Source organism: Acipenser ruthenus, chromosome 17 (genome assembly GCF_902713425.1).
Source record: "Acipenser ruthenus chromosome 17, fAciRut3.2 maternal haplotype, whole genome shotgun sequence".
NCBI classification, from domain to species: domain Eukaryota; kingdom Metazoa; phylum Chordata; class Actinopteri; order Acipenseriformes; family Acipenseridae; genus Acipenser; species Acipenser ruthenus.
The window spans coordinates 10,630,634-10,658,098 of NC_081205.1; the positions used below are offsets into that span (position 1 = coordinate 10,630,634).

The following is a 27,465-nucleotide window of genomic DNA, read 5'->3' on the forward strand; positions in this document are numbered from 1 at the left end:
AAATATTTTTAAAAGAAAGTTTAATTTAGAATACTTCCGGGGTCACATCCGGTATTATTGTCTGACAACGTTTTTTCAATTAAACACTAAAACATGAAAAGTTTTATTTTGTAAACATTTTCTACGGCTATCTATCTAATTTGTAATGATATTTTGCTAATCTCACTTATTTTGTGAGCAATTAAAATAGTTTTATATTAGCATTGGCGAGCCTATAAATACTGGGTTTCCTGAGCAAGAAAGCGCCATTTTGCAGACAGGTAGCTGGGTGCTTAGTTGGTTTGTGCGTAGCGTTTGTAAAACTGTTTTCCATTCGACATGGTTCGCTAGGGTCGTAGTTTTCAAGCTAAAATTCATTCATATTTGAAGAATCTCGAATGTTACATTTTTAAACGTTTGTTTTGATTTTCAGGTCGACATTTTTCTTCAGTTTGTGTTTGATTGTCAGTGGTGAACATGAGTTACGGTAGGCCGCCGCCCGATGTTGAGGGCATGACTTCCCTCAAGGTGGATAACCTGACGTACCGAACCTCGCCGGAGACGCTGCGACGGGTTTTTGAGAAGTACGGGCGGGTCGGGGACGTGTATATTCCCCGAGATCGCTACACGAAGGAGAGCCGCGGGTTCGCCTTTGTGCGGTTCCACGACAAGCGTGACGCGGAGGACGCGATGGACGCCATGGACGGCGCGGTGCTGGATGGGCGGGAGCTGAGAGTGCAGATGGCTCGCTACGGACGGCCGCCAGAGTCACACCACGGGCGCCGAGGAGGCCCGCCACGAAGGTATGGGAGCTCCGGGAGGAGAAGCAGGAGGTAAGGGCGCCGGGGTGGCGGTATTTAATGCGGGGCTTCAGACTCTTATTTGGGGGTGGTGGCGGACAAAGATAGAGGGATACTTGGTTATCGTGCTGGTAAACTACAGTCTGAAGCGCTAGTTTAGAACACTATCACAAACGTTACGGTTTGCAATTTCAGTTGCATTGTTTATGTTTGTATAATCAATGCGTTATTACATGTGCTGTTTGCATAGTTTTCGTAATCTAATTCAAAGCCGACATAATCCTATGCAGAAAATGGCAGCCATTAAGCCGAGAACTTCACTCGTGCACACAAATTACAATTTTGCAGGCGCCTTTAAGCCTTTCTGGGTTGTAATAGTGCTGTTATTGAAACACATGGCGATGCAACTGATGCAGACTATGTAACATTAAATTAAAACTTGGAAGTGAGTAAATGGTGTGTTGTTGTTTTTTTTTTTTTTTTTTTTAAGCCCTCGACGACGCAGGCGCAGTCGCTCCCGAAGCAGGAGTCGTTCTAGGTCCCGCAGCCGCTCGCGGTACAGCAGATCAAGATCCCGTTCATACTCCCGCTCCAGGTCTCGCTCCAAAACTCGCTCCCCACGCAGAATCAAGTCTAAATCCAAGTCAAAGTCTCTGTCCAGATCCAAGTCGCGGTCCAGGTCCAAGTCGAAGTCCCGCTCCAGATCCCGAAGCCGCACACCCGCCTCTGCCGTAAACTCCAAGTCCAGGTCGAGGTCCAAGAGCGTGCCCAAGTCTCCGGAGGAGGAGGGAGCAGTGTCCTCCTAACTCAATGGTAAATGGAACCGGTGCAATGTTACAGCCCTAGAGAAATACTTTTAGTCTGAACACTAAAGCATCACGTTATTTACCGAGTTTCTATGTAAATATAATAGCAGTGCCCATTAGTCTTGTGTTCAGGGGTGATTTCAAGGCAGTTAATGCAATCTGGTATTGTATTGCTAGGATTTGTAAATGTTTGTTTACCCTTATGGACCTACTGTATGTAGTCTTAAGCATGACTCCATACCCCTGCCTGTGAAACCACTTGTTAAACAAGTGTTCTCCAACCTGTTTGCACCCAAATGCCCAATACCACTATACAGTACACATTTGGATAGCTTAGAGGGGGAGGTAAAGAGAAGCAACTTTACTGGTATGTCAGTTGTGCCAAAACTTATTTCTTAATTTGGTCACTAAAGTCTAATCATTACAGCATTCAAATTCTCCCTTTTTGTAATGAAGGGACCCTAGTTGCTAGGGGAGAAGCATAATGTCCCAGAAACAACAGGTTGGAGAATGCTGCCCCCTATATCTTGGTATTTGCCCGAACACTGTTAGGAATATTATCTTTTCGTTCTCCTTTTATGTACAATTTAGAAAACCTTAAAGGAGTGCATTTTTTTGCAGTATTGAGACTGATTTGGAAAGTAAGAAATATTCACCAAAAATGTGGAATTTTCTCCTCAAGCTGCTGTTTCCTGTTTGCAAAAAAGGAGTTTGGGGCAGTTTGTGCAGTTAGAGATTGTGTGATCCGCCCTGAGGCCGCCTCCTGCTGTTGGGGTATGCTTTGGAGCAGGCTGGTCAGAATCAGTTATGAGTTGGTGTTGAGGTACGTCTGCAGGACAATGGAGAGAAGCCTTGCATTGTCCTGCTCATGTGTTGTCCATGACCTTGGGCTCACATACTTAAAACAGGAGGGGAAAAAAAAGGTTTGTCTGCTTTTGTTTGGGATTAACAAATGTTTAACTTGTGAAATACTACTGTTTAGAAAGCTACATTTTATTTTTTGGTTTTCCCAGTAGTTTACACAATAAATACCAAGGAAGCATTTCATGCAACATGGTTGGGTTGGGCCCTGCACTGTGGTGATTAACTTGCTTTTATTTGAATACTTGGCTCATTTTGGCCAAGGACAAAATAACATTTTATAGCAAGTGCTAGCTGACCCAAGAGTTGATTTTTGTTGGGTAAATCCATCCTTTAACTGGAGTTCTTGTGGGGATGTCGCTTACCTGCCAAAAAACTATTTGGAGGCATTTGCTTATTGGAAAGACAATTGTATGAAGTGGCAAAAAACACAAACTGAACCTTTTTAATGTTGCAGAATAAGTCTCGCTCCCACTAGCACACGTGATCAAAAAATTGAGTGCAGTAGAAGGTGGGGTGAAGAGATCTCATTCCAAATAACTATTTTACACATTCTTTATACTGTCTGCCTGAAATCAAGGAAATGTTATGCAGAATTTGTAATATCTGCAATTGTAGGAAGTTTAACTGGTAGTGTTTTGGTTTACTCCAACTTGCTAAACTTTTTTTTTTTTTTCCTTTTACTCTAGACTTCACAGATGAACAACTAAACCCAGTGAGGACGTCACTTCGAAAGTAAGATCTCTCTGAAAGTGACTGAGAGATCCCCAAAACAAATTGGCTGATTAAAAAAGGTTATTATTGTAACGATTTATGGCCTATAAAGTTTTAAATGTGTGGTTTTTTTTTTTGGTTTTTTTTTTTCTCTGCATAGAAAATGAGGTTAATTTTGTATGTGCCATCTTGTTCCAGTTTCTTGTAACTATTAAATAGGAAGGACCTCAGATACATTTTGGGCTTGTATAAGTGAGGTAAAGCAAAAACATTTGATATGTTTTATATTTTTCTGTTAAGTGCTTAGTCCACTGCTGGGGTTTCCTTAAGTTAGTAATTTGTTGAAAAAATATAAGATGTTAAAACTTCCAAAATGGGGGGGGCGGACCTGACTAGAAAGTTCAGTAGTGTCGTAGAAGACACACAAGCAGTGTTTTAATTAATTGCTATTGCTGACTAGTTGAACATAATTGCTCTGAGAAATTGGAGTCGAGACTAAAATTGCATTCTGGCTTTGCTACACCAAAGTTAAGATTCTTTTGTGGTAACTGTCAACTAGTTGCCCATTACAGTCTAAAGACATGTTAAGTGGTTTTAGCCAAAACTTTAGTAATTTTAAAACTAGTCTAATACATGCAGACGTCATATTAGACATTTATTTAAAATAATTTTGGTATCAATTCTAAAGTACTAGGCGTGTGGTGACCTAAAGTAGTTGCTTTTGAAACCCAGCACGGACTTCCTTTATTTGCGATTTTATTAATGTTTCATCTGACTTGCGATTCTAATCTTTTCTCTTGTGTATTTTTTGTGCACTAGGCGCAGTTGTGTAGCAGTTGAGTATTGCTGGTTAGCTGTTAAGGTGGCGTGTTGCAGTGCAGAGTGCTTGGCTGTTTCCAGTTTTCTCCTGATTGCTCCTGTGTAACGATGCCTTGGCGTGCCGGTTTTATTTTTTTATTTTAAAATCCGGTCTGCTCTACTTCCTGAAACCAGGGTCACATGAAAATGCTTTATTTTATTTTTTTTGTAATATTGGAGCATACAGTGAGCACATCTAGCCATTTATTACACACCTTATGGCTTTTTGGTAATGGTAACTTTGAGTACATCAAACCTGTAATTGCATTTAATAGACCGCTCTTGGTGCATTCCTTTGTAATTTGTATCTTCTGCTAATATTTCTGTATTTGTAACCACTGTTCTTTGAATGCTAATAAAATCTTTTCTTTTGGTGTAAATTTGTTTCTGTGTAACTATTTGGTCAAGAATTCCACTGATACTGTGAGCATTGGGGACCTGCATCCCAAATCTGACCTTGCTATGCAAGGAGGTGCAGATAAGGTTTTGTTAATACTGTTCCATCCCTTAAATACCAAATCACGTTTTATGTAGAATATACACTGACAAACTACAACTGTTAAATTAGAGGAAGGAAGATTCTGCCTTAAACAGAGATACTGATGCAAATAAACCATGATACTAAACAACTTTTAGATGTGACCAACAAGTGCTTCAGTTTCTGTATACTAGGGTGAAAATTTTAAGTGGATGCAGCAAGTTTGTTGGTAGTGTTGCAACCATATTGCACTGAAGTTGCAGGGTCCCAAAAATTAACTTCCTAATGATCCCAGGGTGATTTACTATATCCATTGTTCATACTACAATGCACAGCTGTGAAAATGCTCCATGGGCACCAACTATTATCTCCAGTGATGGAGATACAGTAGGCGGGTATGTATACAAAAATGGCAAAAAACAGATCTATACCTCTTGAAGACAAGTTGACTGGCAATGTAATGAGGTGTGTTATTCTCCCCCCCACCACTGAGATATGTATCTAATGTCACATCTAATTTTGATGAAACTTGGTTAGCATTTGGCAGTGGCAGAATGTTGGCATATATGGAGGTGCCTGTCTTCTGAAGTATGGCATTTATACATTGCTAGAAAGCCACTTAAACAATTGTGATGAAAACATGGTCAGGATGTTCTTCACAAGTTCAGTATCAAAACCTGTTGATAAAAAGGTTTATGAACGTGTAATATATGTGTTTTGCTTATATCTTCAGAACCTACAGTGAGTAATTTCAAATTAACTGCTTTCCTATCTTTTAGTGAAGTTTCAAATTACTTTTTTGTAATAAGTCTGTAAGATGCCTCAACTGTGAGTTCAGGGGTTGCCTGGCAGTGACATATAATGCAGAGAAGGTCAGGAAGAGTGTTTATAGTACTGGTATTAAGCACAGTACTATATATTCATTGTATTTATCTTGCTCAATTGTATTATTACTTGTACTGTGATTCTTGAAATGTATTTTTGTTTACGACTGGAAGTCGCCCTGGACAAGGGCGGCTGCTAAGAAATAAATAATATTAGACTGCATTGCCTATATATTTGATTGCCAAAATGGCAGATCAATAAATAGCACTGACAGATCTAGCCTATGTTACATCTATGATAGGCACATAGAACACAGGGAAAGTGCCTTATTGCTAACTTACCAAAATAAGTTTTATATATATATATATATATATATATATATATATATATATATATATATATATAATTTGTAAGTCAGAAAATAATAAGGGAAAAGCTGCTCAGGGTATCTCAGTCTAGGTAATTTTGTTCTAAAATATGCTTGTCTAAAGCGTAGGTGCCAATAAGACCCCCCGAAATTTTGAAATCCTAACAATACTTCCCACATACACTGCTTTAAGGAGTTTCCTTTGAATTGAAGGTCAGGCTCTGTTAATACTGTTACCAAAACCTTGCAATTGTGCCCTCCAAACAGCCATGTGGCTAGACAGGTCAAAATATGATACCTCAAACTTTCAAGATTAGCCTTATCGTTGCTATATTTTGGGAATATTCACATTGTAGTTTTCATTGGTGTCAAAATCCCATAATGAAACTTTGCATGTATATTTTAAATTAGCATTTTTATTTAACATAAAAACAGCACATTAATTTTGCTGAAGATTTACATTAATCTAAATCAGTATATGTGACCACTGGTCTGTCAGCTAAAAAAAAAAAAAAAAGTTGTTACAACTTTAAAGTATAAACATAGTGAGTACTTTATATTTTTTTCACGGTTATCACAGATTTCACGATTCATTCAACCACCTCAATTGGATTTTTTTCGTTTCTCGAGGTTTGAAGTACTGCTGGCGTTAGGTGGCTCCTGGTTCACAAAAACTTGAGAACGCCCCCCATTAAATGTGCTGCAGAGAATCGCAGACTGCTGTCCTGTTCGGTAGTCCAGCAGAAGCAGTGGTGTTTGCAGCAGGGTTTTCGGCATCCATTCAATTCTATGTAAGTTGACACTGAAAACTCCCTTCACACACTCTGAAGGTTTGATCCTCGTGAAGGCGGCTCATAGTCTGAACCTTCAATTTTTGTGTTCATTTAATTGAGCAGGAGGTATATTTTCAACAGGTCACTTCGCATTTTGTGTTGCTGCTAAAAATCATTGTGACATCATATTGTGTTTTCTTTACTGTATTTTTGTTTTCATTGTCCTTAAGGAAACTTCATTTTAGCAATATCCACTGATTTAAATCATTTGTTTTCATTCGGCCGGTCTCCTGCCGTTCCGTGTTAATGAAGGGACTACAGGCTGTTTGGATAAGTCAGACACGGGCAGATCATATTGTACCTGCACGTGGGATTCAGGCGCTTTCTGCTGGCATAAAGGTTTTATCCGTGTTGCTTTAAGTAGGCATATGTCTACCACTGGATTGGACTGTAAACAAGGAAGCTTGGTGGTCCAGTGGTTAAAGAAAGGGGCTTGTTACCAGAAGGTTGTCGGTTCAATTCCAGCTCAGCCACTGACTCGCTGTGTGTGACTCTGAGCAAGTCACTTACCCTCCTTGTGCTCCGTCCTTGGGATGAGACGGAAAACCGAGGTCCTATTGGAAGGTCTCCCCCTGGTCTGTAAGTTGCCAAGTTGGATAAAAGCATCTGTTAATGATTAATTAAAAATAAATAAATAACAACAAAGATGCATCTAGATATATTTATGCTTGTGGTATAACCCTGTAAGTACATGCTCTTATTGTAAATGGTCTCAAATTTGTTACGCAAATTACATGTATTGTGTAATCGAGAAAACACACTTGATCATGTTGCAAGACAGCAGATCTGACAGACTTTAATACTAGAGAGGGTTGGCAGGCAGGAGCACAAAGTACTAATGTTTCTCCCCAGAACAATTTGAACATCTTGCAAACTCACAGTCACGTTGAATCAGTTAGGCCTGGCTGCCAATGACAGTGGTATGGCATTTTATTATTGTTTTCAACCCCTGTATGGGCCGCTGGTCTTCAATAGCAGATTGCCTGTGTTTTCCCCCAGGCTCCGGCTATGTGTCCCCAGATTGCTTCCTCATGGTTATGACTATCATGTGCACAGTGTGACTTCCCGGCAAATTAGATCCTGCTAAGCACTCCTTGTTAGCCTGGAAAGACTCCAAAGGAATGTGAAGGCACTGCAAGCTCCACTTGTGCAGCAAGGCCTCGATGGACCAATCGGCACTAAAAAGAACACAAAATACCATCAAACCCTTTTAAAAGCACTGAGTGTACATGGAGACACGCAGTGCAGGAGACTCTTACCATGAGTTCACACTAAACCTGGCCACATGAGTATTAAAACAGCACATTTTAGTGCTTAGAATAACAGCTACTGTAACTAGAAACACTCCCCAGACCACAGCAAATTAGGAAGTGGTAGTTTTTCCCAAATATAATATATAAAAGAATATGTTTCTTCTGCAAAAATCCATGTCTGCCTTTGCCATCATACAATTGGCCAGTAAAAAATAACCATCAAGTTATTGGTGTTCTTTCTTAGCATGCTCAATAAACACCATGGTTGATTTTTTATATATAGTCCACCTACAGTTATCCTGAAACATGTACCTTCTTTCCTGATAGGTTGTCCAGAACTGAGCTTGAGGGTTTCTTCTTAGGAGGAAGAAAACAGTCACCAGCACATCTTCAAAGTCTGCAACAAACTTGTTTAAGTCAGCAGGTTTTAATTAAAACATAAAGAAACCTGTTAAAAACACGTTCATCGCAAAACACAAATCCATGCTTTTTCCCCATCATTAGCAATCTACACATTATTAAATACCAAGCAGTGATAAACTAATCTAATAAAACCACATTATTTGTCTTACTCTCCTTTCATCTGTTTAACATAAAATACATATTCTGTTGATTTTCTAACGCTTTAATAAAACCCAACTCTGGCAGTGTCCAATAATTCAGCATTTTTCAGTGACTCGTATTCAGCGCTTGTATCTGACTAACTTCCACTTTCTGTGATTCCAGAGCCAATCATTGAAAATATTCTTCAAGGGAAAGTTTATTGGGCCTGAATTGAGATGGAAGTTCATTGATGTTAAAGGGAATTACTTGGAAAACCCAAGTACCTACACAGCCCTATCTCCAGACCCATTGCTGCACTGACCTTCAGGTTCATAGAAGACGTCTGATCCCAGGATGATGTCCAGCGCTGGGAGGATGAGCAGGTCTGGAGATACCTGTCCCCAGGTTAGACCCACAACAGAGACATCCCGCAGACCGTTCACCTCACAGCTCCGTCTGCAGTTCTCCAGACACGCGGGCAGCTCTGCACTGTCTGACAAAATCACCCTCGCCCCACACCTCCCTGCCACCACGCCAGGCAGGCTCACCCCTGCACCGATCTGAAACAGCACAGCAATGCCAAGAGACGTGGAACCGTCTTCAAACTGAAACACGGTCATCACTGGAAAAGAGCCTACTGAAGCAGACTATACACTCAAACCCTTGTGCTTCTATTGATGTTCCTACAGATAACACTGAAGAATGCAAACTGCACTGTCAAGGCGGTTCTGTTCAAGTACAGTTCAGAGAACTTAAACTATGAAAAATAAATTTCTCAATGAATGTGAGCATGCTGAATCCTTTTCTCTGAAATGTAAACAATTATTTGCATGTATGTGTCCGGTTTATTAATATGTATACTAGTAATGAAAATTACATTAATCTTTTTGTTATATATTGATGATTAAGAATTGCATGTTTTTACAGGTAGCTCATTTGCATATAAACAATATAATCCCATTACTGGATTATACTGTTGTACACAATAAATGTTTCATAGTGGCATATCTTTAAGCTTTAAAATATTTCAGCAGTTGTACTTGTTTACGTTTGAACTATAACAACAGTGGTGTGAAGGGGTAAAACAATATTCAAATAAATTAAAGGAAACCCTGCAACTCACATATCTACAAAATAATTTACTGGTTAAAAAAAAAAAAATGTAAAAAACTACGGGCTTTAGCTTAGCATTGCCTCCAAGCCAAAAGCCATGTATTTGGGGTTTCTTTAACCGATAAAACATTGTTGTTGTGAACCCAGATACACACTCCTACTATACCAATGCAAATAGTGCTATGGAAAATATTCAAATCTCTGGTGCAAAAGCTTTTACATGGATTTAAATGAAAGGAATTCCAGGCAGGATATTCCCACAGCAAACGCACACAAAGATCATGCTGTTCAAATGATGAGGAAGGGTTCCTTTCAAATCCTTAAAAACAAGGCAACTACCAAATGTCTTGAGGTTTTACACATGATATCAGTGCGCACTTAATGACAAAACTGCAACTGAAATATTAGAAAGCTGATACACATTTCATAGTTTGACTCGAAAACGGTCTTGGCATCTGGCAATGCAAGGGCCTCAATGAGCCAAGGGCTCACTCGCTAGCTTTGAATGCCTTCCAGCTGGGTTCAGATTGGACTCTCACAAAACAGACAATCTGGTGCAATTGTCAAGTCTCTGCTTGAGAGAGGCCCAGGACTGAATGTCAGGCAGGGTGGTGTTCAGGTCAGCAGTAAGGGTCTCGCTAGCTCTCTCTCTGTCAGCCTCCTTTCAGTGTGAACAGCTCCTTTGACTATGACCAGCTTACTCAGTCCTTTTGGTGGTCATAATTGAGAGATTATACTGTATTTTGAAAAGCGTGTCGGACAACACGTATACGTCTAATTATTCTAAACACATTTAACAGTCAATAATCTTCTAAGGATATTTGCAGGGATGTCATGATACAGAGAAATATAAGTAAAAGGAGACCCTGTCTTATCCTGCAGTGAGGATGCATATCCTAGGCAATGGGGATATGCTGTATGTCACACATTTCCATACATTCAGAGTACTCCTTGTCCAATTGTGAAGAAAGCGCCTTCTTTAACACAAGTTATTCAGTCTAATAATAATCTGGGCGTATGTGGAGGCTGTGTGTCCATCTGTCCAACCATCTGTCTGTCTGGAATGTTTTGCATACCTACAGCAGTGTGCACATGCATTAGAACACCCCATTGCTTCTGTAGTTTTGATTTGTTGTGCATGTGAAATCAAACCACTGTAACTGAAGACCTTGGAAAAATGTAAAAATAGGCAAATTAATGATTCTTTTAACTGATGACTTTAATAGGCCCCACAAGCTATTCATTTAAAATAGTAAGAAAAAATGAACACATAACTTTTTAGAAGTTGTTTAAGATGCCCAATTAAAGCACAAAGTGGTTGAACGTTTTCACGAGTGCCTGTTGTTTTTATATTACAGATTACTGAGCGGAAATATAATTATAATAATATAAGGATATACATGTCAAATCTTGATGGGTTCTAATACAGTTGCACGTGACTGTATATATGTAGTAAACAGCATATGCAATTTCACATTTAAACACACTGGAAAAGGAAGTCTTTAAAATACCTCCAGCACAGACTTCTGTTGTAGCGCCTCCTTGTGGTGCCACACGTACTGGGCAAGCACCACAGCACAAGGCCACACGTACATTCCATACTGGGGTTCAAGCACCTGCAACCAACAAAAACACAATGCGTGGTTAAACCCTACCACGATATGACAATCGAATCCATGTTAGAATTCAAGACTTCTACAAAAATACATATCATCTATAAAATGTTATTGCTTCTCCATTTGCACACAACATGCGGTAAATCAAGACATAGAACAAATGTTATATTTCAGAGTTCTGATTTTAGCGTTGCAACAATATATACCATTTTACAGGCAAACACAGTGTGAAAAACGAAAACACTGTAATTCATATCGAATACATAATAACCCAATTCCGCCACAAGGGGCTCTCTTATTTGTTGTTAAGGTAATTTGGTTGAGTAAATTTGTCCACCTGTTTCGTGGCTAATATTATACTGTTTTTCAGTTAAATGGAAATACAACACTGTTTAAATATATGAATTGTGTTGCACGGTCATCGCAAATCGTGTGATTGTATCTGATATATACGACTGCAGGCAAAACGTTTGGTTTTGAAATCTAAGATTAGCACAGCGAGTTGTAATTTATTTAGCCGACCATTCACAATCTTGGGTCAGGTTTCAAATCGAAACTATTACAGCTTCCTGCAGAACCACCTCGGGAATGGAAACGCGCAATGTACGCGCTCCTTCGCTCCTGCTCTGGTCTTCCGCCTTGAAGTTAAAATGCTTCAAATTGCCGCCGCCGGCTCGACAGTCCTGTTCGCACATTGTCCTCTTCATCGACACACTCTAACCTAACTAGAGGTAACCTCACCCACAGCTGAGCGGGCCAATCCAAATCGCAGAATTGGCAACAGATGCCCTAGCGGACCAATCACGAGTCTGGAAGGTGAGGCTTCAGGCTAAACTACCACCGCCGTCATTGACGAGGAAAGCTGCAGGCATATAGGTCGTGTTCTTATAACGCAGATTTACGCAGTTCTGCACAGATGCGCGTTCTTCGAGGGCTGCTGCGTGAGTAAGCCGCACCCGCTGAAATCTGCGCAGATCATGCACAGCCCAGCGCAGCTCTGAATAGCTGGGAACCAAAGAGATGATGTAGAGATCATGCCTGCAAATCGTAATTCAAATAGCTACTAAAACTACTGCTGCCCCTTGTTAGTGGAGGGGAACGACATGTTATCTTTATGCAAAGAAGGGTGAACAGCCTTATCAACGCTGTATAGGCAGTAGCTAAAGTCCAGTGAGCAAGTCACTTAACCTCCTTGTGCTCCATCCTGCAGATGAGATGTTAAATCAATGTCCTATTGGACAGCCTAGCTTTGTGATGGTGGACCACTATGAAAGGTGCTGTTTAAATATATTACATTATTATTGTATTAAATAAATGGTAACACTTTAAAATAAGTGACTGTTCATATGTAATTCGTGATGAACTGCAGACACGAATAAAATTAAATTAAGTGTATTTATCATGCTGATAAATTAGTTCACACGTAATTTATCATGATTTACATACGCTTGTTTTATATTGATACATAAATAGATGAATTAATCAATATAAAATAGTAATTAATAGTAAATTAAACCGAATGTACTAATCCATGATAAGTAATGTATACAATAAAGTTAATGTTCAACAATTACATCAAACTGACTCTGTATACCTTAGTCTGATAATCCAGAAACTATAGCACGTGTAAAAATGTATATTAAATTATAATGGATTGCAAATGAATGCAATCCCCATGTGTGATACATTGTGATAAATTACATAATTAAATACAATTACGTTTCATTATATACATCAAACAAATAGAATAAGTCATTCATTCTGCAGCTGGAGTATAAATAGGTGATGTTGTTGGTAAGTTTCGCAAAGGTTTGGAGAAGGCGTTACTCGTAGCAACATGACGTCAAACCGAGAGCAGCCACGCGCAGCCAGCCGTGGGATGCAAGAACACGACCTATGGCTGCAGGTCTATAGTGTTATTTTAAGAGACAGCGCCTTGTTTTTGTGGTATTTTCTTAATAAAGAAACAAAAATATACTGAAAACGTTTGGAATCTACATTTTCACAAGTATTTGTTGTTTTAAATGGTCTCATTCAGTGTAAACATCTCGAAACTTGCAAGTAACTGCTTTATAAAATAAACACATTTGCCTCTCCCAGTATGGCGGCAGGGGGCGAAGTGTTTAGCCCTTGTAAATGATTTATACCGGCTAACCCAATCACCGCTCAGGAGGCGGGCTGTGGTGACAATCATAGGTTTCGCGCACAAGGGTCGAAGGCGTCATCCTCAGGACAGCAAATCACATCGCAGGAAAACAGGACAAAAATGTTAGTTTTCGCCAATCATTTCCACGCCTCAGGTTGGAGGCGGGGGATAGCGCAAGTTCAGTTGAGAACGCTGAGCGTGGAGCTAGAAACCAGTGGCGTGAAATTTCTAGAAAGAAATATATGTGCATATTTTTATATTTTAATCTCAGTTCTGCGTTCAAGACACGCAATATTGTGTGCATTAAACACACGACTAAGTATTCCGGAATACTGTACAGCCCTAACACTGTTATTGTTACTGCCTTGGTTCGTGTTTAAGTTTTCTTTTTTTTATTCAGCGTCACTCATTAATTACACCGTATCCCACTTGCTATACCCTAGAAGGAGAATGAACCATAAAAATAAGAAGCGGATTAAAGAGGCTAAACGAAGCGCGAGACCAGAATTGAAGGACTCCTCAGACTGGATTAAACATAACTACCACGAGACTTTCGATTTATCGCATCGGACAGTCAAGGTAATCTTCAGAGGCAAACTAAGTGAACATTCATGTAAAAAAAAAGAAAACGAGCTGGCCCGCTCTCTGCCTGTTGTACTCTGCGCGTTTGTTTTGTTTTTACAGTATATTTTCCTTGCGGCTGCCCATAAACAGCACACAGTGAATACAGCACTGTGTAGTAAGTTTTGTGTATGTAGCTGCGTACTTTTAAGTGTTGAATACTCTTCCCCGTCGTTTGCAATGGAGGTCATTCTGTTATCTCCCTGTCCTTGTCTTTATTTAATTTCATTGCTGAGGTAACAGCAGTGCTCTCGTGTTTTTGACTTGGCCATAAGTTTTTTTTTGTTTGTTTGTTTGTTTGTTTTTCAAATCAGTGCCATCGATTTTTTTTGCTTCAAATCAATTTTCACAGTTCCCGCTATCATTGTGTAGTTAAATGGCACATAATTCAAATTGAAGGGGCTGTTTTAAGTATTGGGTGGGTTGGGGCTTTACCTATGGACCATCTGGAGAAGTGAAAACACTCTAGATTTGAATAGCTGCACTAAACAATGATAAAGGGGGCAGAAGGTAGGATCATCGTCTTATTTACCGCTGATTAGCATAGATTCATTATCACAGGCTGCTGCTTTTTTGTTTTGTTTTTTAAAGCTTTAGCTATTACACCTATGACTATTGAATAGTTTTGCATTAAGTTTAATTTTGAATTTGAAGAGGACACTCTTTGTAAAATCTTGTTTCAAAACTCCCAAACCTTACAAACTTCACTTTGTACACAAGCGATATACATAGTGTGAATATTGAGTTTTTATTTTATATGTTTCCTGTAAAGTGTTATCAGCATAGCAGAAAAACTTTCCTAAACTACTGTGGAGCTTGTATGTGGCAGTTATAACCTCACACTGCTGCATGTTGAGCAGGATCATGCCTGAGTGGTTCCGACTAATAGTGACAAGAATGAGAAAGAGATTGTGTGCTTGCAGCTGCAACAACATAAATTTGTAAACAAAATAGAAAAAGTAGAATGCACAGAAAGGTTAACAATGAAAGAACCCAAATCAGTCACCCAGGAGTTTGGTGTAGAATAGAGCATGATTTATTGGGATACTGCCACTAAAGAAAAATCAAAGCAAGATCTAATAATATGCTGCATCTTTGAATTTGGGTACAAACTAAGGATAAACAATTGAACTATGATGTATTTTAATCTATTGTTAAAGCAGAGCTGCCAGTTGCACAGGAAGAATAAAAGCAGTTCCAGTTGAAAAGAGAAAGAACAGTTTAACTAGGCCTGCCTGCTTGTGTAGGTAGAGGATTGTGGGAGGGCCCTGCTCTGCCTGCTGTGTCAGTAAGGGGAGGGCATAGCAGCCCAGCGCACGTCCTCCACGTACTCCACTCTATACCCAGCTCTCTCCTGTGCAGCACTGCTGCCGTGTGCTGGGGAATACATTTCCAGGAATGAGAATTTATCTGCACGCTTCGTGGACACTTTACAGACGGTAGTAGTGTTTTCCAGTGGGTTTGCTTTTGAGTTATAGTTTACTTAACCCCTAAACTGCTACCCATTTTGACAACTATAAACCATCAGCCCTCAAAACTTTCAGCATCCACCATTTTCCCTTCCGCACCCAGGTTTGTACAGATAGATATACATTCATGAGACTGAAGCTATCAGGGAATTAGAGGAGTTGCTGTTTCGAATCCCTGTTGTGCTGAGTTTGGCTGGTGCTCCTAGGGAGTGCTGCACTGGCCTTTGTGTTTTTGTGGGCTGGGGAGGATAATCTGGGTGTAGGTTCAGTTGTGACATTGGTACCCTTTATTTATCATAACTCTATTTACATTGCAAAGAGAACCCACCCATGGAACCATGCTGCCTAAGTGTGGTGGCAGTTTGAGCCCAGTTTAAACGCATGCTCATTTCAAATGCAACCTCCAGTGGTGGGTTTGCATCTTCAAAGATAAACGTCTTCCCACTGAAGAATGTGAATTCGGGATACAAGTTTGGTTATGATCGGTTCTGTGTGTTTTTTGTTTTGTTTTGTTTGTTTTTTAAATCAACTCTTTCAGCTGTTTTTGGCATCCAGAGCGGTTTTCAGTAAAACTGAAATTAACATTTAAAACTCGAAAAACCAAACTCTATTTGTGTAGCCAAAGGAACCGCACATACTTTATTACATGTTGTTTTTGTTTTAAAACTGATAGATAAGCTCGTTACAGTGTTATCGAGTAGAATAATGTAGTAATAGACTATCTGGATAAGGCCCTTACGCTTGAATTCAATCAATATGTCGATAGAATTCAGCAACAACATAATCAGACAAACAAAACTTATTTCAATACATGCACAGTAATTAAAGCTACCACAATAAAAACAAACAGACCAGCTCACAGAAGCATTTCATTTAAAGCAGCTTCCAGATATTTGATCACAGCATCTGTTTTGCTTGTTTTGCAGATTTGCCCAGTTTACTGCTTATTCAAGTTTCGCAGTGGTTTGGGAGGAACGTTTTCTTTCAGCACTTTTTAATTCCATTTTTTATTGGGTCTACACAGAGTAATTTAACAGAAATGACAGGCTGAATGTTTTTAACCCAAAAACGTCCAGCTTCAGCTTTTAACTTCCAAAGATGCATTAGAACACTAAATATATTAACCAAAAAAAAAAAAATCTATATATAAGAATATTGAATTGCAACCAAAGTGCTATAAATGGTAAACGTGCTGCTGTTGTTGGTTCCAGGACAGTGTGGAGCGTGTAGACAGCCTGCAGCTGAGCCCGGAGGAGTTCATCGAGCGCTTTGAGAAGCCCTACAAGCCTGTTGTGCTGCTCAACGCCCAGAGCAGCTGGCCAGCCCAGGAGAAGTGGACGCTAGAGCGGCTCAAGCGCAAGTATCGTAACCAGAAGTTCAAGTGCGGGGAGGACAATGATGGCTACTCGGTGAAGATGAAGATGAAGTACTACGTGGAGTACATGGAGACCACGCGTGATGACAGCCCACTCTACATCTTCGACAGCAGCTACGGGGAGCACACCAAGCGCAAGAAGCTGCTGGAGGATTATCAGGTGCCCATCTTCTTCAGGGACGACCTCTTCCAGTTCGCCGGAGAGAAGCGCCGGCCGCCCTACAGGTGATCTCGCAATAAAATAGCAGTGAATCCAAAAGCATATTGCAGAATGAAAAGGCCAGTGCAAATTATTGTGGTAAAAGCAGTGAGTGCAAACCAAACTGATAGTGGAATTCCCCAGGATTCAGGAAGCTACAGTTAGTACAGGGATTCCAGTCAGAAGTTAGGTAAATATCCCCTTCTAAAGATCTGTTTACAACAGTGCCTCTGTGCACACTGTAGTCTAGTGAATGTTGTGTGGTAATGGTGCACAGCAGCTGCCAAGACCAGCACAGTATCTACTGGGAAACACACAAGTAAGGGATAGGCTGTCTCAGTACAACGGCACCATCAGAAATCTGTAAATTATCAATTATTTTTATGCCTCCAATGTAAAAAAATAAAAATACAAAAAATAAAAACACATTCTGAATTCTGAACCATACAGTGGCAATAAATAATGGAATGTTTGAGCCAACTCATAAAGTAATCTTGTAACTCGTTGAATGCATACATTAATCATTGTACATATACGATAGATATTAATGTGTAAATAATTACTGTATACCAGTTTTCCCTGGCAGTCTGTGAAACCACCCCTATAAATGAATATAAACATATTAGTAGATTACAGCTAACTTTGTTTTCCACTGTGCAGGTGGTTTGTGATGGGCCCCTCTCGCTCTGGGACAGGGATTCACATCGATCCACTAGGCACCAGTGCCTGGAACGCGCTGGTCCAGGGATACAAGCGCTGGTGCCTGTTCCCCACCAACACGCCTCGTGAGCTCATCAAGGTGACCCGCGACGACGGCGGCAACCAGCAGGACGAGGCCATCACCTGGTTCAGCGTCATCTACCCACGCACACAGCTCCCAGACTGGCCCCCGGAGTTCACACCCCTGGAGATCCTGCAGGGACCCGGGGAGACCGTCTTCGTGCCAGGTGAGCTGCTTCATCATCACCAGATACAGGGCTGGAAGGGATGGGACACAGGAGGGGGGTGTAATCAGAAGAATGGGAGGAGGCTTTTCCAGGCGAGTGTTAATCAGAATTTGGATTTCCTTCAAACCACTTAGCCATTTTCAGAAATATGCATGGGAAGAATAGGCATCCGTGTTGGTGTTCAAACGGTATTATATACTGTACTCCACTGATCAAACTGCAGGGACATTGCTAGGTGGTAATGGGCCTGAAACTGTGCCGTGAAGTGCAGTTGTCTGGTGAAGTATGTACTTTGAGGTTGATAATCGGAGTTCAAAGAGTGGCTGTTCCTGGAGCCCTTGCCTCCAGATGAAGTGTTTGCTTCTTCTGACCGTCTCCCCTCGGCCCTGCAGGTGGCTGGTGGCATGTCGTCCTCAATCTTGACACCACCATTGCTGTCACACAGAACTTCGCCAGCACCACCAACTTCCCCATCGTGTGGCACAAGACCGTGAGAGGCCGGCCCAAACTCTCCAGGAAGTGGTACAGGTAATGCTGGACTTGCTTTTACTGCAGTCGTCTTATTTCAGACCCGTAGGGGTCATTCCGTGACAATTCACCCAACAGTTACCCCCTACACCAAAGGACATGTGAGGTGAGATGCTTGTGTTAGCTGTCTTTTTATTGGAGATTGCATGAGGAATCCAAAAATGAAATTAAAAACACATTTAAAAAACAAATACGTTACCCCTTAACAAGGTTTTTGAAAAAAACCCAATAATAAAAATCTGAAAAAAATGTAATGGAAAGCTCAAAGTCTCTGCTTCATATATACAAAGTTACAGGAAGGTAATCTTTTTTTGTTACAATTTGTATGTCATTTTTGGATTCCTCGTGCAATTTCCAACAAAGACGTCTGACTTTCTTCTTTATCATTTTTCTGTGATCGTTAAATGCAAGAAAGTTGTTTTGCTCACAAGGGAAGACTTATTACCTGTTACAAATTCAGAGAAACATACTAAAAATCTCCTGTGCTGTGTCTCGATGCACTGTTAAGTGAACAGGAGCAGCCCATCATTTACATCAGGGAGCAGGGTTGGGATTGGAGGCCTGTCTTTTGAGAATTAGTCAGGATAGAGGGCTTTAGTTGTATTGGCTTGTATTGAGATTTATCCACAACACTGGGGGAGGTCTGTGATCTTAATGTCTGTAGAATATCTCTGGATCAGAGAGAAGAAAGAGAGCCCCTCCTAAAACACTGACACCACTCTCTGCAGCTCCTGCTTTCCCAAAGCACCCCATTCTAAAGACAAGATCTAGCTCCACAGCTGCAGATTGATACCATTTCCACAAACAATACCCTTTCACTTCTTCTAGTTCTTGCACAATCTCTCCTTTGTTGACTTTACAATGAGGAACGAGTCCAGAACTCGCTGTGCAGCAACAAATAATTTGTTTACACACTGCCTACACTAGTTAACCATTAATCTGCACATGATCCCAGAAACTTAATGTCACGGACTGGATAAAAGGAGTAAGCCTGTGCAATATAGTTACTCTTTACTGTGCTGTACTTGTCTTCATACACATACACACACTACTTCAGGATTAGTTTGTGTTTTGTAACTCATTGGATATCACTACATCTGGGAGTTGGATTGATTAGCTCTTTTAGTGTTGGCTCGCTGATGGTCCTAGTCCTAGGTGCTTCCCGGCTCGCTCCGGTGCAAGCGGCTTATGTGTGTTATGGTGCTCCCTGTCTCAGGGTCCTGAAGCAGGAGCGACCTGAGCTGGCTGCACTGGCCGACGCGGTGGACCTGCAGGAATCGACGGGGATCGCCTCTGACAGCTCTAGCGACTCCTCCAGCTCCTCCAGCTCCAGCTCCTCAGACTCTGGCTCCGAGGTGACTGTCCGTCGTTCATTATTACAAGCTGCGCAGGGATCTGCAAGGTTGTTTGCTCAGCAGCAACAGGACCATTCCATGAAAATGTAGACTAAAGGCAAGCCCAACATTTTGATGGTGATACATGTAGGTCTATCCTAATTACATAGAGGTTTTCTCATCCAAAACATCTTGTGCAAGCCGGTAGTCTGATATTGCTGACTTGTGACTTGAATGGCCCTGATAGCTTGTAAATGTGTTCCACTGAGTGTTTACAATGACGTGTTGCACACTGGTCTGGATCATGTGGACTGGCACCTGCAATTGGAGGCTGCGTGTGCAGAACTGCTCTGGCTGGCTCTGTTTCATTGTAGGATGAGGTTGTGCTCCAAACTTCACCCAAGCTGTTATATAATCATAGTTATTTTATGTTTGAATTCCCATTTAATTATGCCTTCTAGTTATTTGCCTTAGATTGTGTTTTGCTTGCCTTTAGTTTAAGTTGAGTTGGTGTATGTGTTGCAGCTCCCTGTTCATGCCAGCATAATTACAAAATAAAACTGAAAAATTTAATTTTTATCCTGGACTAGCACTTGAATTTGTATATAACAGACAAGCCTTTCACACTACTCCTGAATTTCAAATTTCAAGTTCTGCTCAATTACTAGTGCTAGGATGAACATACATTTTTCCTATTAGAATATTCTTTTAAAATTTAAACCTATACTCAAATATTCTTAATTTTGAGATAGCTGTAATTCGTACCACATTACAATAAATATATGTATGTCATGGGAGTCTAGTAAACCCAGTGCCCCATCAAATAACCTCAAGATAGGAGAGAAACCCCTATTCTGTAACCAAGAATGGGTTTTATTTACTTCAAACCTCATTTATTCATACTTTGCAAGATAGTCATTTATAAATTGTGAACCAATATATTTAATGTCATCTTTTATTTTCAAATCTAAGTACTTGTCCCAGCGCTATCAATGACCCTGAGATCACGCGACCCTTGAATTATGTGCCATGTATTGTACTCAAGTTATGTGAGCAGCTAGACTGAACAGGGAGTTCTAACCAGGTGACTGCTCTCCCATCTCCAGGACGAGTCAGGATCAGAGGGAGATGCGATGGCACACCGCAGGAAGAAGAGGCGGACCTGCGGCATGATGGGAAACGGAGACTCCACCACGCAAGATGACTGCGTGAGCAAAGAACGCAGCTCCTCCCGGTGACCCCTCGAGGGGTTAATCATGAGGTGCTCCGCTCATCCACTTCCCAAGGGAGCTCCTCCTGGTGACCCCGCTCCCTCGAGGGGTTAATGGCGAGGTGCTCCGCTCATCCACTTCCCCAGGGAGCTCCTCCTGGTGACCCCGCTCCCTTGAGGGGTTAGTCATGAGGTGCTCCGCTCATCCACTTCCCCAGGGAGCTCCTCCTGGTGACCCCCCTTCCTCGAGGGGTTAATGGCGAGGTGCTCCGCTCATCCACTTCCCCAGGGAGCTCCTCCTGGTGACCCCCCTCCCTCGAGGGGTTAATCATGAGGTGCTCCGCTCATCCACTTCCCCAGGGAGCTCCTCCTGGTGACCCCCCTTCCTCGAGGGGTTAATGGCGAGGTGCTCTGCTCATCCACTTCCCCAGGGAGCTCCTCCTGGTGACCCCCCTCCCTCGAGGGGTTAATCATGAGGTGCTCTGCTCATCCACTTCCCCAGGGAGCTCCTCCTGGTGACCCCCCTCCCTCGAGGGGTTAATCATGAGGTGCTCCGCTCATCCACTTCCCCAGGGAGCTCATCCTGGTGACCCCCCTCCCTCGAGGGGTTAATGGCAAGGTGCTCCGCTCATCCACTTCCCCAGGACAAGCAGCAAGAGCGCTTCAGTGGCTTGACAAGCAGTGGCAGAATCGCAATAACAAACAGTTTTAAACTTGGAGTATTGTTTTTTAACAGAGCAGTTTGCTTCACAGCATTTTTTGTAGCTTTGTGTAACCAGGAAAGAGATTTGGTTGTCTCTTATATACAGTGGATACTGTAGAAGAACAGTTAGTGGAGGCAAGTTTCCTTTAGTCCTTTCTGAATGTATGGGTGCGTCATTGTGGTACTAAAAATATGCTTAAAGAGAAGTAGCTGCTTTTCGTCTTGCATTGCTGAGAGTTCATTTATATGGCCACACTTGGGGAAAGCATTGTGGCATAAAATAGACCAGAGGTAATCCTAGCGTCAAACTAGCAACTGAATTGCTCTAGCCATATGACCACGTGCTGGCATAGCAAGCTGAACTAACACTGTTAAAGTATTTTAAAGGGTACATAAGGACTTGTATTTTATTGTTACATGTTCCCATGTGTTGCTACAAATGTTTACGTAAGGTGTGTGTATTGTTTTAATTTTTTTTCTTTATATTTTGACCACTTCTTTTTTTAAACTTTTAAATTGCATTCCCTGCCTCAAGATGGCTTCCCATGTAACCGCATGGACCGCTCAGAACTACATTTTCCCATCCCATCATGTGCAGGAGGATGATGGGAAATGTAGTTCTCAGAGGTCCATGCAGGTACATGAGAAGCCATCTTGAGGCAGGGAATGCAATTTAAGTTTAAAAAAGTGGTCAAAATGTAAAAAAAAAAAAAAAATTAATACACCCACCTTAAGTAAACAGTTGTAACAACACATGGGAACATGTAACACAATAAAATAAAAAGGTCCTTATGTACCCTTTAATATCTTTGCCTTGGATCTATATGAGCTGATGTTACTGTACAGAAAGTTAAAGAAAGTTTGCATCCCCTAGAATTTTAGGATTGAGACATTTAAAAAAAAAAAAAGAAAAAAAGCAAACAAACAAAAAAAAACTTTATGAACATAATTTTAGATATTTTATTTAACAAAATGATATCTCAGAAGTCTACAGGAAGCCATAATAGTAGTACAGTATTTCATGTTAGATTTTGAAAGCGGTATGTAATTCAGTATGTTAACATAACATTATTCAGCAGGTTTCATTCAACTTTATGAAGCAAAACTAGTTAATTCTATAGGGTGATACAGCTATGGCTAAAGGTTTTGCAAGTCGCAATCATGTTCTCTTTTTTCTGAAGGGGAAAACAGTCTAGATAAATGAGAGCAACAATAACACTGGCTATGCCAGGCAAGGAATCAGCAGACAAAACCCATGACCACTTCCGCTCACAGCTCAGTGCTTTCTTTCTGGAGCTGGTTTTGATACATGTAGGTCTATCCTAATTACACAGAGGTTTTATCATCCAAAACATCTTGTGCAAGCCAGTGGTCTGATATTGCTGACTTGAATGGCCCTGATAGCTTGTAAATGTGTACCACTGAGTGTTTACAATGATGTGTTGCACACTGGTCTGGTTCATGGGGACTGGCTCCTGCAATTGGAGGCTGCGTGTGCAGAACTGCTCTGTTGTACCAGCTCACACTCCAGAAATAAGAAAACGTATTGGTCTGGCAGCACATTGAAATCTTTGAGAAAGTAATTATAAGTCATGTCCCAGTTGGAACCTATAATAGAGTGTAGATCTCACAGCTAATTTCAGTGACTAAGCACTCTAAATGTTTAAACCTCAGCAAGATCTATATATATTTTTTTAATTTAGATTTAATGACTTATAATATGTTTATTGGTGTTTGGTGGCTACGTCTAATCAAGTTGAGAGACAGACCTGACAAAGCAAATAATGCAAGACAATGAAATACTCAACTTGATTAGAGATAGCCATCGAAGTTTTATAAATGTACATGTAAAGGCTCCCTCTGTCAAAAAACTAGAACTATTACAAACTAAATTCCTGAAGTTCTCATAACGAAAAATATAGGAGTTTTACAATTTACTGTCAACGTCTCCTAACGAATGAAATATCAAGAGAGCACTGAACTGCAAAGATTGTGTTTTGCATTCAGATTTGAGATGTTGGCAACTTAGCAGTCCTTTTTTTATTTTTTTTATTTGTAAATCCTTGCTCTCATCCTTGCTTGATTGCTAGCTTAGCTTTGGCAGATTTTGCGATTTGGATTTACGCCATGTTGCATTTGATTTGCTTCAATATTGCTGCTAAAGCAACTTACTGATACCACATACTGAGGTTTATTGAGGAATATTGTTTTTTAAATTAGTTATGTACAGAATATTTATGTTCCTATGAGTTTGCTGAATGTACATAATTATCTGTGTTTTTATTTATGGTGGGATGACATATAATCCTAATATGTGGTATTAGTACACATTAATATGTTGTCTGCAAACTACAGCTTGTTGTATAATACAGTGAAATCAAGGTAATTATGAAGGCATACTTCACAGTCACTTCATGTTTTTGTTGTCCAGTTCTATCCACGAGGTAAGTGTTGCACTACAGACCAGTTCAAAGGTCATTGAATACAGTGTAGCATCAACACAGATATATTGTGTTGTTTCATTGTAATAAAGGCCTGAACAAGGTGCTCACTCTTCATGGGTCAAGGTCATTTCAACAAACCCAGCATGTGGCATTTTGTCAGGGTGCCCTGGTGGAGTTCTTGAGTCTTAGAATGACAAAAACAAAAGAGAAAACTGCACTAATTCTCGTGTTTTTTGATGTTCAGCAATGTGAATGCATATGTTTTGTGGTATCTCTTGGGATTTGAGTGCAAGTGATTTCTACATCCAGGAAGGCAGTTGGGAGGCTGAATATTAAAAGCTATGTTTTGGTTGTGTTTGGTTTGCCCACTCCCTCTTGACTTGGCAGTGTATGAGAGGTGGTCAAGGAGACCCAGGTCAGCCAGTGTGTGCTCAAGGGGAGGTGCATGTGCACTGAACAGGAAACAAGCAGTTTATTATACAGTATAATGAGGTGCCTTGTCTGTCCCGTTTACCACATGCTCCTGTCCTGGTGGGGCTCCGCGGTGAAACTATTCAGGAGTTAATAACTTCTAATGTCATTTTATTGTAGTTTCCTTCCTTTGCATTTTTATGATGTCCACATGTTGCTGCTCCCAATATTGAGTGCAGTGGTGTTCTCTAGATTTAGTACATTCTCTGCCCCATCCCACCCTATCTTATTCCTGATCATTTTATCTTACTGCACATCATACAAAGTAGCCAGTCTGGACCATCACATATCGTATCTTGGTTTGGTCTGCATATCCTGATGGTATTTATCTTGACCTTGGCATATTGTTTTCAATTTACAACCCCTGCTTCATCCATTACTATACATGGGAGCTTGACTTTTAAATCCTAGGCTGGGCAGGCAGTCCGATAGCTGCTCACAGCTTGTAGTGAATCAAGTTTGAGATGATTGCAGAATATGGCATTGGATACTATTGATGCTAAGTGAATAGTATTGCATTGCGAATCTCAAATGATAATTGAATGCTTCCTGCATCAGTTATTTCTAAATATTTTAACATTTAAATTTGGGTTATGTTTTTTTTGTTTGTTTGTTTTCTCAATAAATGGAGCAAACTTTGAACTAGATCAAACGCTTAGTAAACCTGTCTCACTGTGTCTTATCTGATACTGCTATCTGGTGAGCCACAAAACCCTTTTAATGTGACCAAGTTACTTAAAGGACTGACATGCAAGGCTTCACATTGTATTGTACCATTAGCAGAGGTCCCCTAATTGCTGTCCACATTTTTCCCCTCTTAGAGATATGGAGATTATTTGAATACAAAGCTGAAAATGTAGACAATGAACTGCTTCCTCTGGATACCTTTCATCACTTCCTGTCAGCATGGTCTACCACAGTAACATGCAGCACAGGAAGCCGGTATTTAAAATATATAAATACATTGTTGTACTTGAATCTGCTGAAGCCTTACATAAATTATAAAGATATAAAGATTTTAAAGTCTTGGTAATCTTTTTAAAAATGGCAACAAAAAAAAAATCAGTGGCCATGGCAACAGTAGGAAACACCAGCCTCTGTTAATCCTATACCTCTGGATTAATCCAAGGGGCGGCTTTGAAAAGCGCTGCGTCTAATGCAAACGCTATTTGAACTGTACATGTTGACATGTTATTGTTATTGCTCCGCTAGGGACAGTCGGATGTGTCAAAAAGGGTTTGAGGGTTAAGGGTCTGAGGCTCTGCCAGTGTGTGCCTCTCAAGCCCTGAGCCCTCTACCACTGGTTCATATCGCAGTACACTGGGAAGACCATCGCCTCCTGTGTTGTTGTTGTTGTTGTTGTGTTGTGCCTCAGTTTCCAATCTGTCTCCTGGCATGTAGGGAAATGAATTAATGTTCTGTATGAAATGATGGATTTTGGTTGTAAATGATTGCCAATGAGAGTATGATTAAATAAATAGTATATACATATTGTCCAAAACCTGTATTTGATAAATAAAGCAATTTTTAAAAAAGTTTTGAATGCTGAGCTGTGGTTATTGATCTCTGTACAAAGTGAAATGCAACACATGTTCTTTCAGGATGTTGATCAGAGCATCATCCTCTCAAGGGCCTTGTGGAATTCATGATTCCAGTCGATTTTAAGCTTTGGAAATGATGGCAGCATTGCTCTCGTTGGCATAATAAACACGTACAGTGCGTATTCGCTCTTCCCAGGGTAGCATATTGTTTATGCAGGACACAACTACTTTTTTTAGCCCGCTTAGAGCTGCCGTGTATACTGTGCAGATGCTGGTTAATGCAAGTTTGTTTATTATTTCTTAGCAGACGCTCTTAGCCAGGGCGACTTACAGTTGTTACAAAATATCATATTAGAAAATATCACATTTACAGATAAAAGCAGTTATAAGATACAGTAAGTCAGTAGTAAATAGGAGCAAATTTAAATAAGAGAAAATAAAAAATACAGGAAATAATTACATTTTAGACTGAGCAGTTAACAGTAAACTAAAAAAAAATATGCTTTTTAGAGTAATTCCATTTAGAGCAAGTAGTAAGTACAATACATGGATAAGAACGAATTCAAATAAGAGCAATTACAAAAGCATGTGAATACGGTTGCCTTTAAGAGTAAAATCAAGTACAAGATACAAAAAAAAAATGTTAGAATTGAGAGCAGTAGGAGAATCCAGCTAAGTGTGGAGCAGTTAAGTGCAAATACAGTGATTCAAGTACTGATACAATTGGGTGCCATCTAGTCCAGTTTAGTCGAGGGTTGTGAGGTTTACAGATGCTGTCTGAACAGGTGTGTCTTGAGAAGGTGCCGGAAGGTGGTCAGGGACTGAGCAGTCCTGATATCCGTGGGTAGGTCATTCCACCACTGAGGGGCAAGGGTGGAGAAGGAGCAGACTCTAGGGGGAGCGAAGGGGGGTATAGCTAATCTGCTGGTGTCAGAGGGGGTGTAGGGAAAAGAAATAATTGTCTGGAGAGAGGAGGGAGCAGAAAGGTCAAGACAGTGATAGGTAAGTACAAGAGTTTTGAATCGGATGTGAGCGGCGGAGAAACAAGGAAGGGAAAAGAAAAGGCGAGCAGCAGAGTTTTGGTCGCACAGCATAGTAGATTATGTAACAACATTGTGCACATCTGTCATCCATATTGCACTGGCTCATACCCTTTCTCCATCCCCAATTGACTGTTGTAATTACATTTTTACATGTTTGCAAGAGCACCCCCTGGTGGTGATGATCTGTTAATGTCTTCAGGAAATCTGTGAAAAGCAGTCTTAACTTGTGAAGATCCAAATCTGTTCACCGTTAGCCCTTTTTAAGCACTGATTTCTGTGCTAAAAGGGGAATGTGGGGTATGTACCAGCTAAGTCGCAGGTCCATGTCAAGCTGTGATAATGCAAATGTACATCCAAACTTGATACAGTACATAGGTGACAATTTCCA

At 40.6% G+C, this 27,465-nt stretch overlaps 3 protein-coding genes across 15 annotated transcripts; 2 read left to right on the top strand and 1 right to left on the bottom strand.

Annotated features, from left to right (window-relative positions):
• The first annotated feature begins 227 nt into the window (after positions 1-227).
• srsf2b (serine and arginine rich splicing factor 2b) lies at positions 228-4,398 on the top strand. 5 transcript variants are annotated; one of them, XR_009307563.1, is made up of 5 exons: positions 228-812; positions 1,270-1,592; positions 2,268-2,508; positions 3,136-3,240; positions 3,980-4,398. XR_009307563.1 is itself a non-coding variant. In XM_034039692.3 (3 exons), the coding sequence occupies exons 1-2, from the start codon at positions 457-459 to the stop codon at positions 1,583-1,585; spliced, it is 672 nt and encodes a 223-aa protein (XP_033895583.1). In that variant the 5' UTR covers positions 228-456; the 3' UTR covers positions 1,586-1,592; positions 3,136-4,398. The 5 variants fall into 5 exon arrangements, 2 of the variants coding, with proteins under 2 accessions (XP_033895583.1, XP_033895584.1); XR_004547812.3 differs by having other exon boundaries at positions 3,136-4,398; XR_004547813.2 differs by lacking the exon at positions 2,268-2,508.
• Positions 4,399-5,853: 1,455 nt separating this feature from the next.
• mettl23 (methyltransferase 23, arginine) lies at positions 5,854-12,404 on the bottom strand. 7 transcript variants are annotated; one of them, XM_058989952.1, is made up of 5 exons: positions 12,235-12,404; positions 10,942-11,046; positions 8,640-8,877; positions 8,087-8,171; positions 5,854-7,098 (listed from the first exon to the last, which is right to left on the bottom strand). In XM_058989952.1, the coding sequence occupies exons 1-5, from the start codon at positions 12,247-12,249 to the stop codon at positions 6,894-6,896; spliced, it is 648 nt and encodes a 215-aa protein (XP_058845935.1). In that variant the 5' UTR covers positions 12,250-12,404; the 3' UTR covers positions 5,854-6,893. The 7 variants fall into 7 exon arrangements, with proteins under 7 accessions (XP_058845935.1, XP_058845938.1, XP_058845933.1 ...); XM_058989955.1 differs by lacking the exon at positions 12,235-12,404 and adding an exon at positions 11,788-11,909; XM_058989950.1 differs by lacking the exon at positions 12,235-12,404 and adding an exon at positions 11,610-11,776.
• Positions 12,405-12,868: 464 nt separating this feature from the next.
• On the top strand, positions 12,869-25,573 carry jmjd6 (jumonji domain containing 6, arginine demethylase and lysine hydroxylase). 3 transcript variants are annotated; one of them, XM_034038614.3, is made up of 7 exons: positions 12,869-12,952; positions 13,636-13,771; positions 16,494-16,882; positions 17,517-17,803; positions 18,196-18,331; positions 19,548-19,686; positions 20,772-25,573. In XM_034038614.3, exons 2-7 carry the CDS (start codon positions 13,643-13,645, stop codon positions 20,901-20,903), a joined length of 1,212 nt encoding a protein of 403 aa, XP_033894505.1. In that variant the 5' UTR covers positions 12,869-12,952; positions 13,636-13,642; the 3' UTR covers positions 20,904-25,573. The 3 variants fall into 3 exon arrangements, with proteins under 3 accessions (XP_033894505.1, XP_058845939.1, XP_033894506.1); XM_058989956.1 differs by lacking the exon at positions 12,869-12,952 and adding an exon at positions 13,082-13,314; XM_034038615.2 differs by lacking the exon at positions 12,869-12,952 and having other exon boundaries at positions 13,334-13,771; positions 19,548-19,783; positions 20,772-20,910.
• Positions 25,574-27,465: the final 1,892 nt, after the last annotated feature.

What these genes read in the sequence shown, in the direction of transcription:
- srsf2b (XM_034039692.3), top strand. Translation starts at nt 457, where the DNA reads ATGAGTTACGGTAGGCCGCCGCCCGATGTTGAGGGCATGACTTCCCTC. An exon ending in TCCGGGAGGAGAAGCAGGAG is followed by an intron (nt 813 to 1,269) that starts GTAAGGGCGCCG and finishes TTTTTTTTTAAG; the next exon opens with CCCTCGACGACGCAGGCGCA.
- mettl23 (XM_058989950.1), bottom strand. Translation starts at nt 11,753, where the DNA reads ATGAAGAGGACAATGTGCGAACAGGACTGTCGAGCCGGCGGCGGCAAT. An exon ending in AGGTGGTTCTGCAGGAAGCT is followed by an intron (nt 11,047 to 11,609) that starts GTAATAGTTTCG and finishes TGTTGGTTGCAG; the next exon opens with GTGCTTGAACCCCAGTATGG. An exon ending in ACAACCTATCAGGAAAGAAG is followed by an intron (nt 7,099 to 8,086) that starts GTACATGTTTCA and finishes GGCAACTTACAG; the next exon opens with ACCAGGGGGAGACCTTCCAA.
- jmjd6 (XM_034038614.3), top strand. Translation starts at nt 13,643, where the DNA reads ATGAACCATAAAAATAAGAAGCGGATTAAAGAGGCTAAACGAAGCGCG. An exon ending in CTCTCCAGGAAGTGGTACAG is followed by an intron (nt 18,332 to 19,547) that starts GTAATGCTGGAC and finishes TCCCTGTCTCAG; the next exon opens with GGTCCTGAAGCAGGAGCGAC. An exon ending in CCTCAGACTCTGGCTCCGAG is followed by an intron (nt 19,687 to 20,771) that starts GTGACTGTCCGT and finishes TCCCATCTCCAG; the next exon opens with GACGAGTCAGGATCAGAGGG.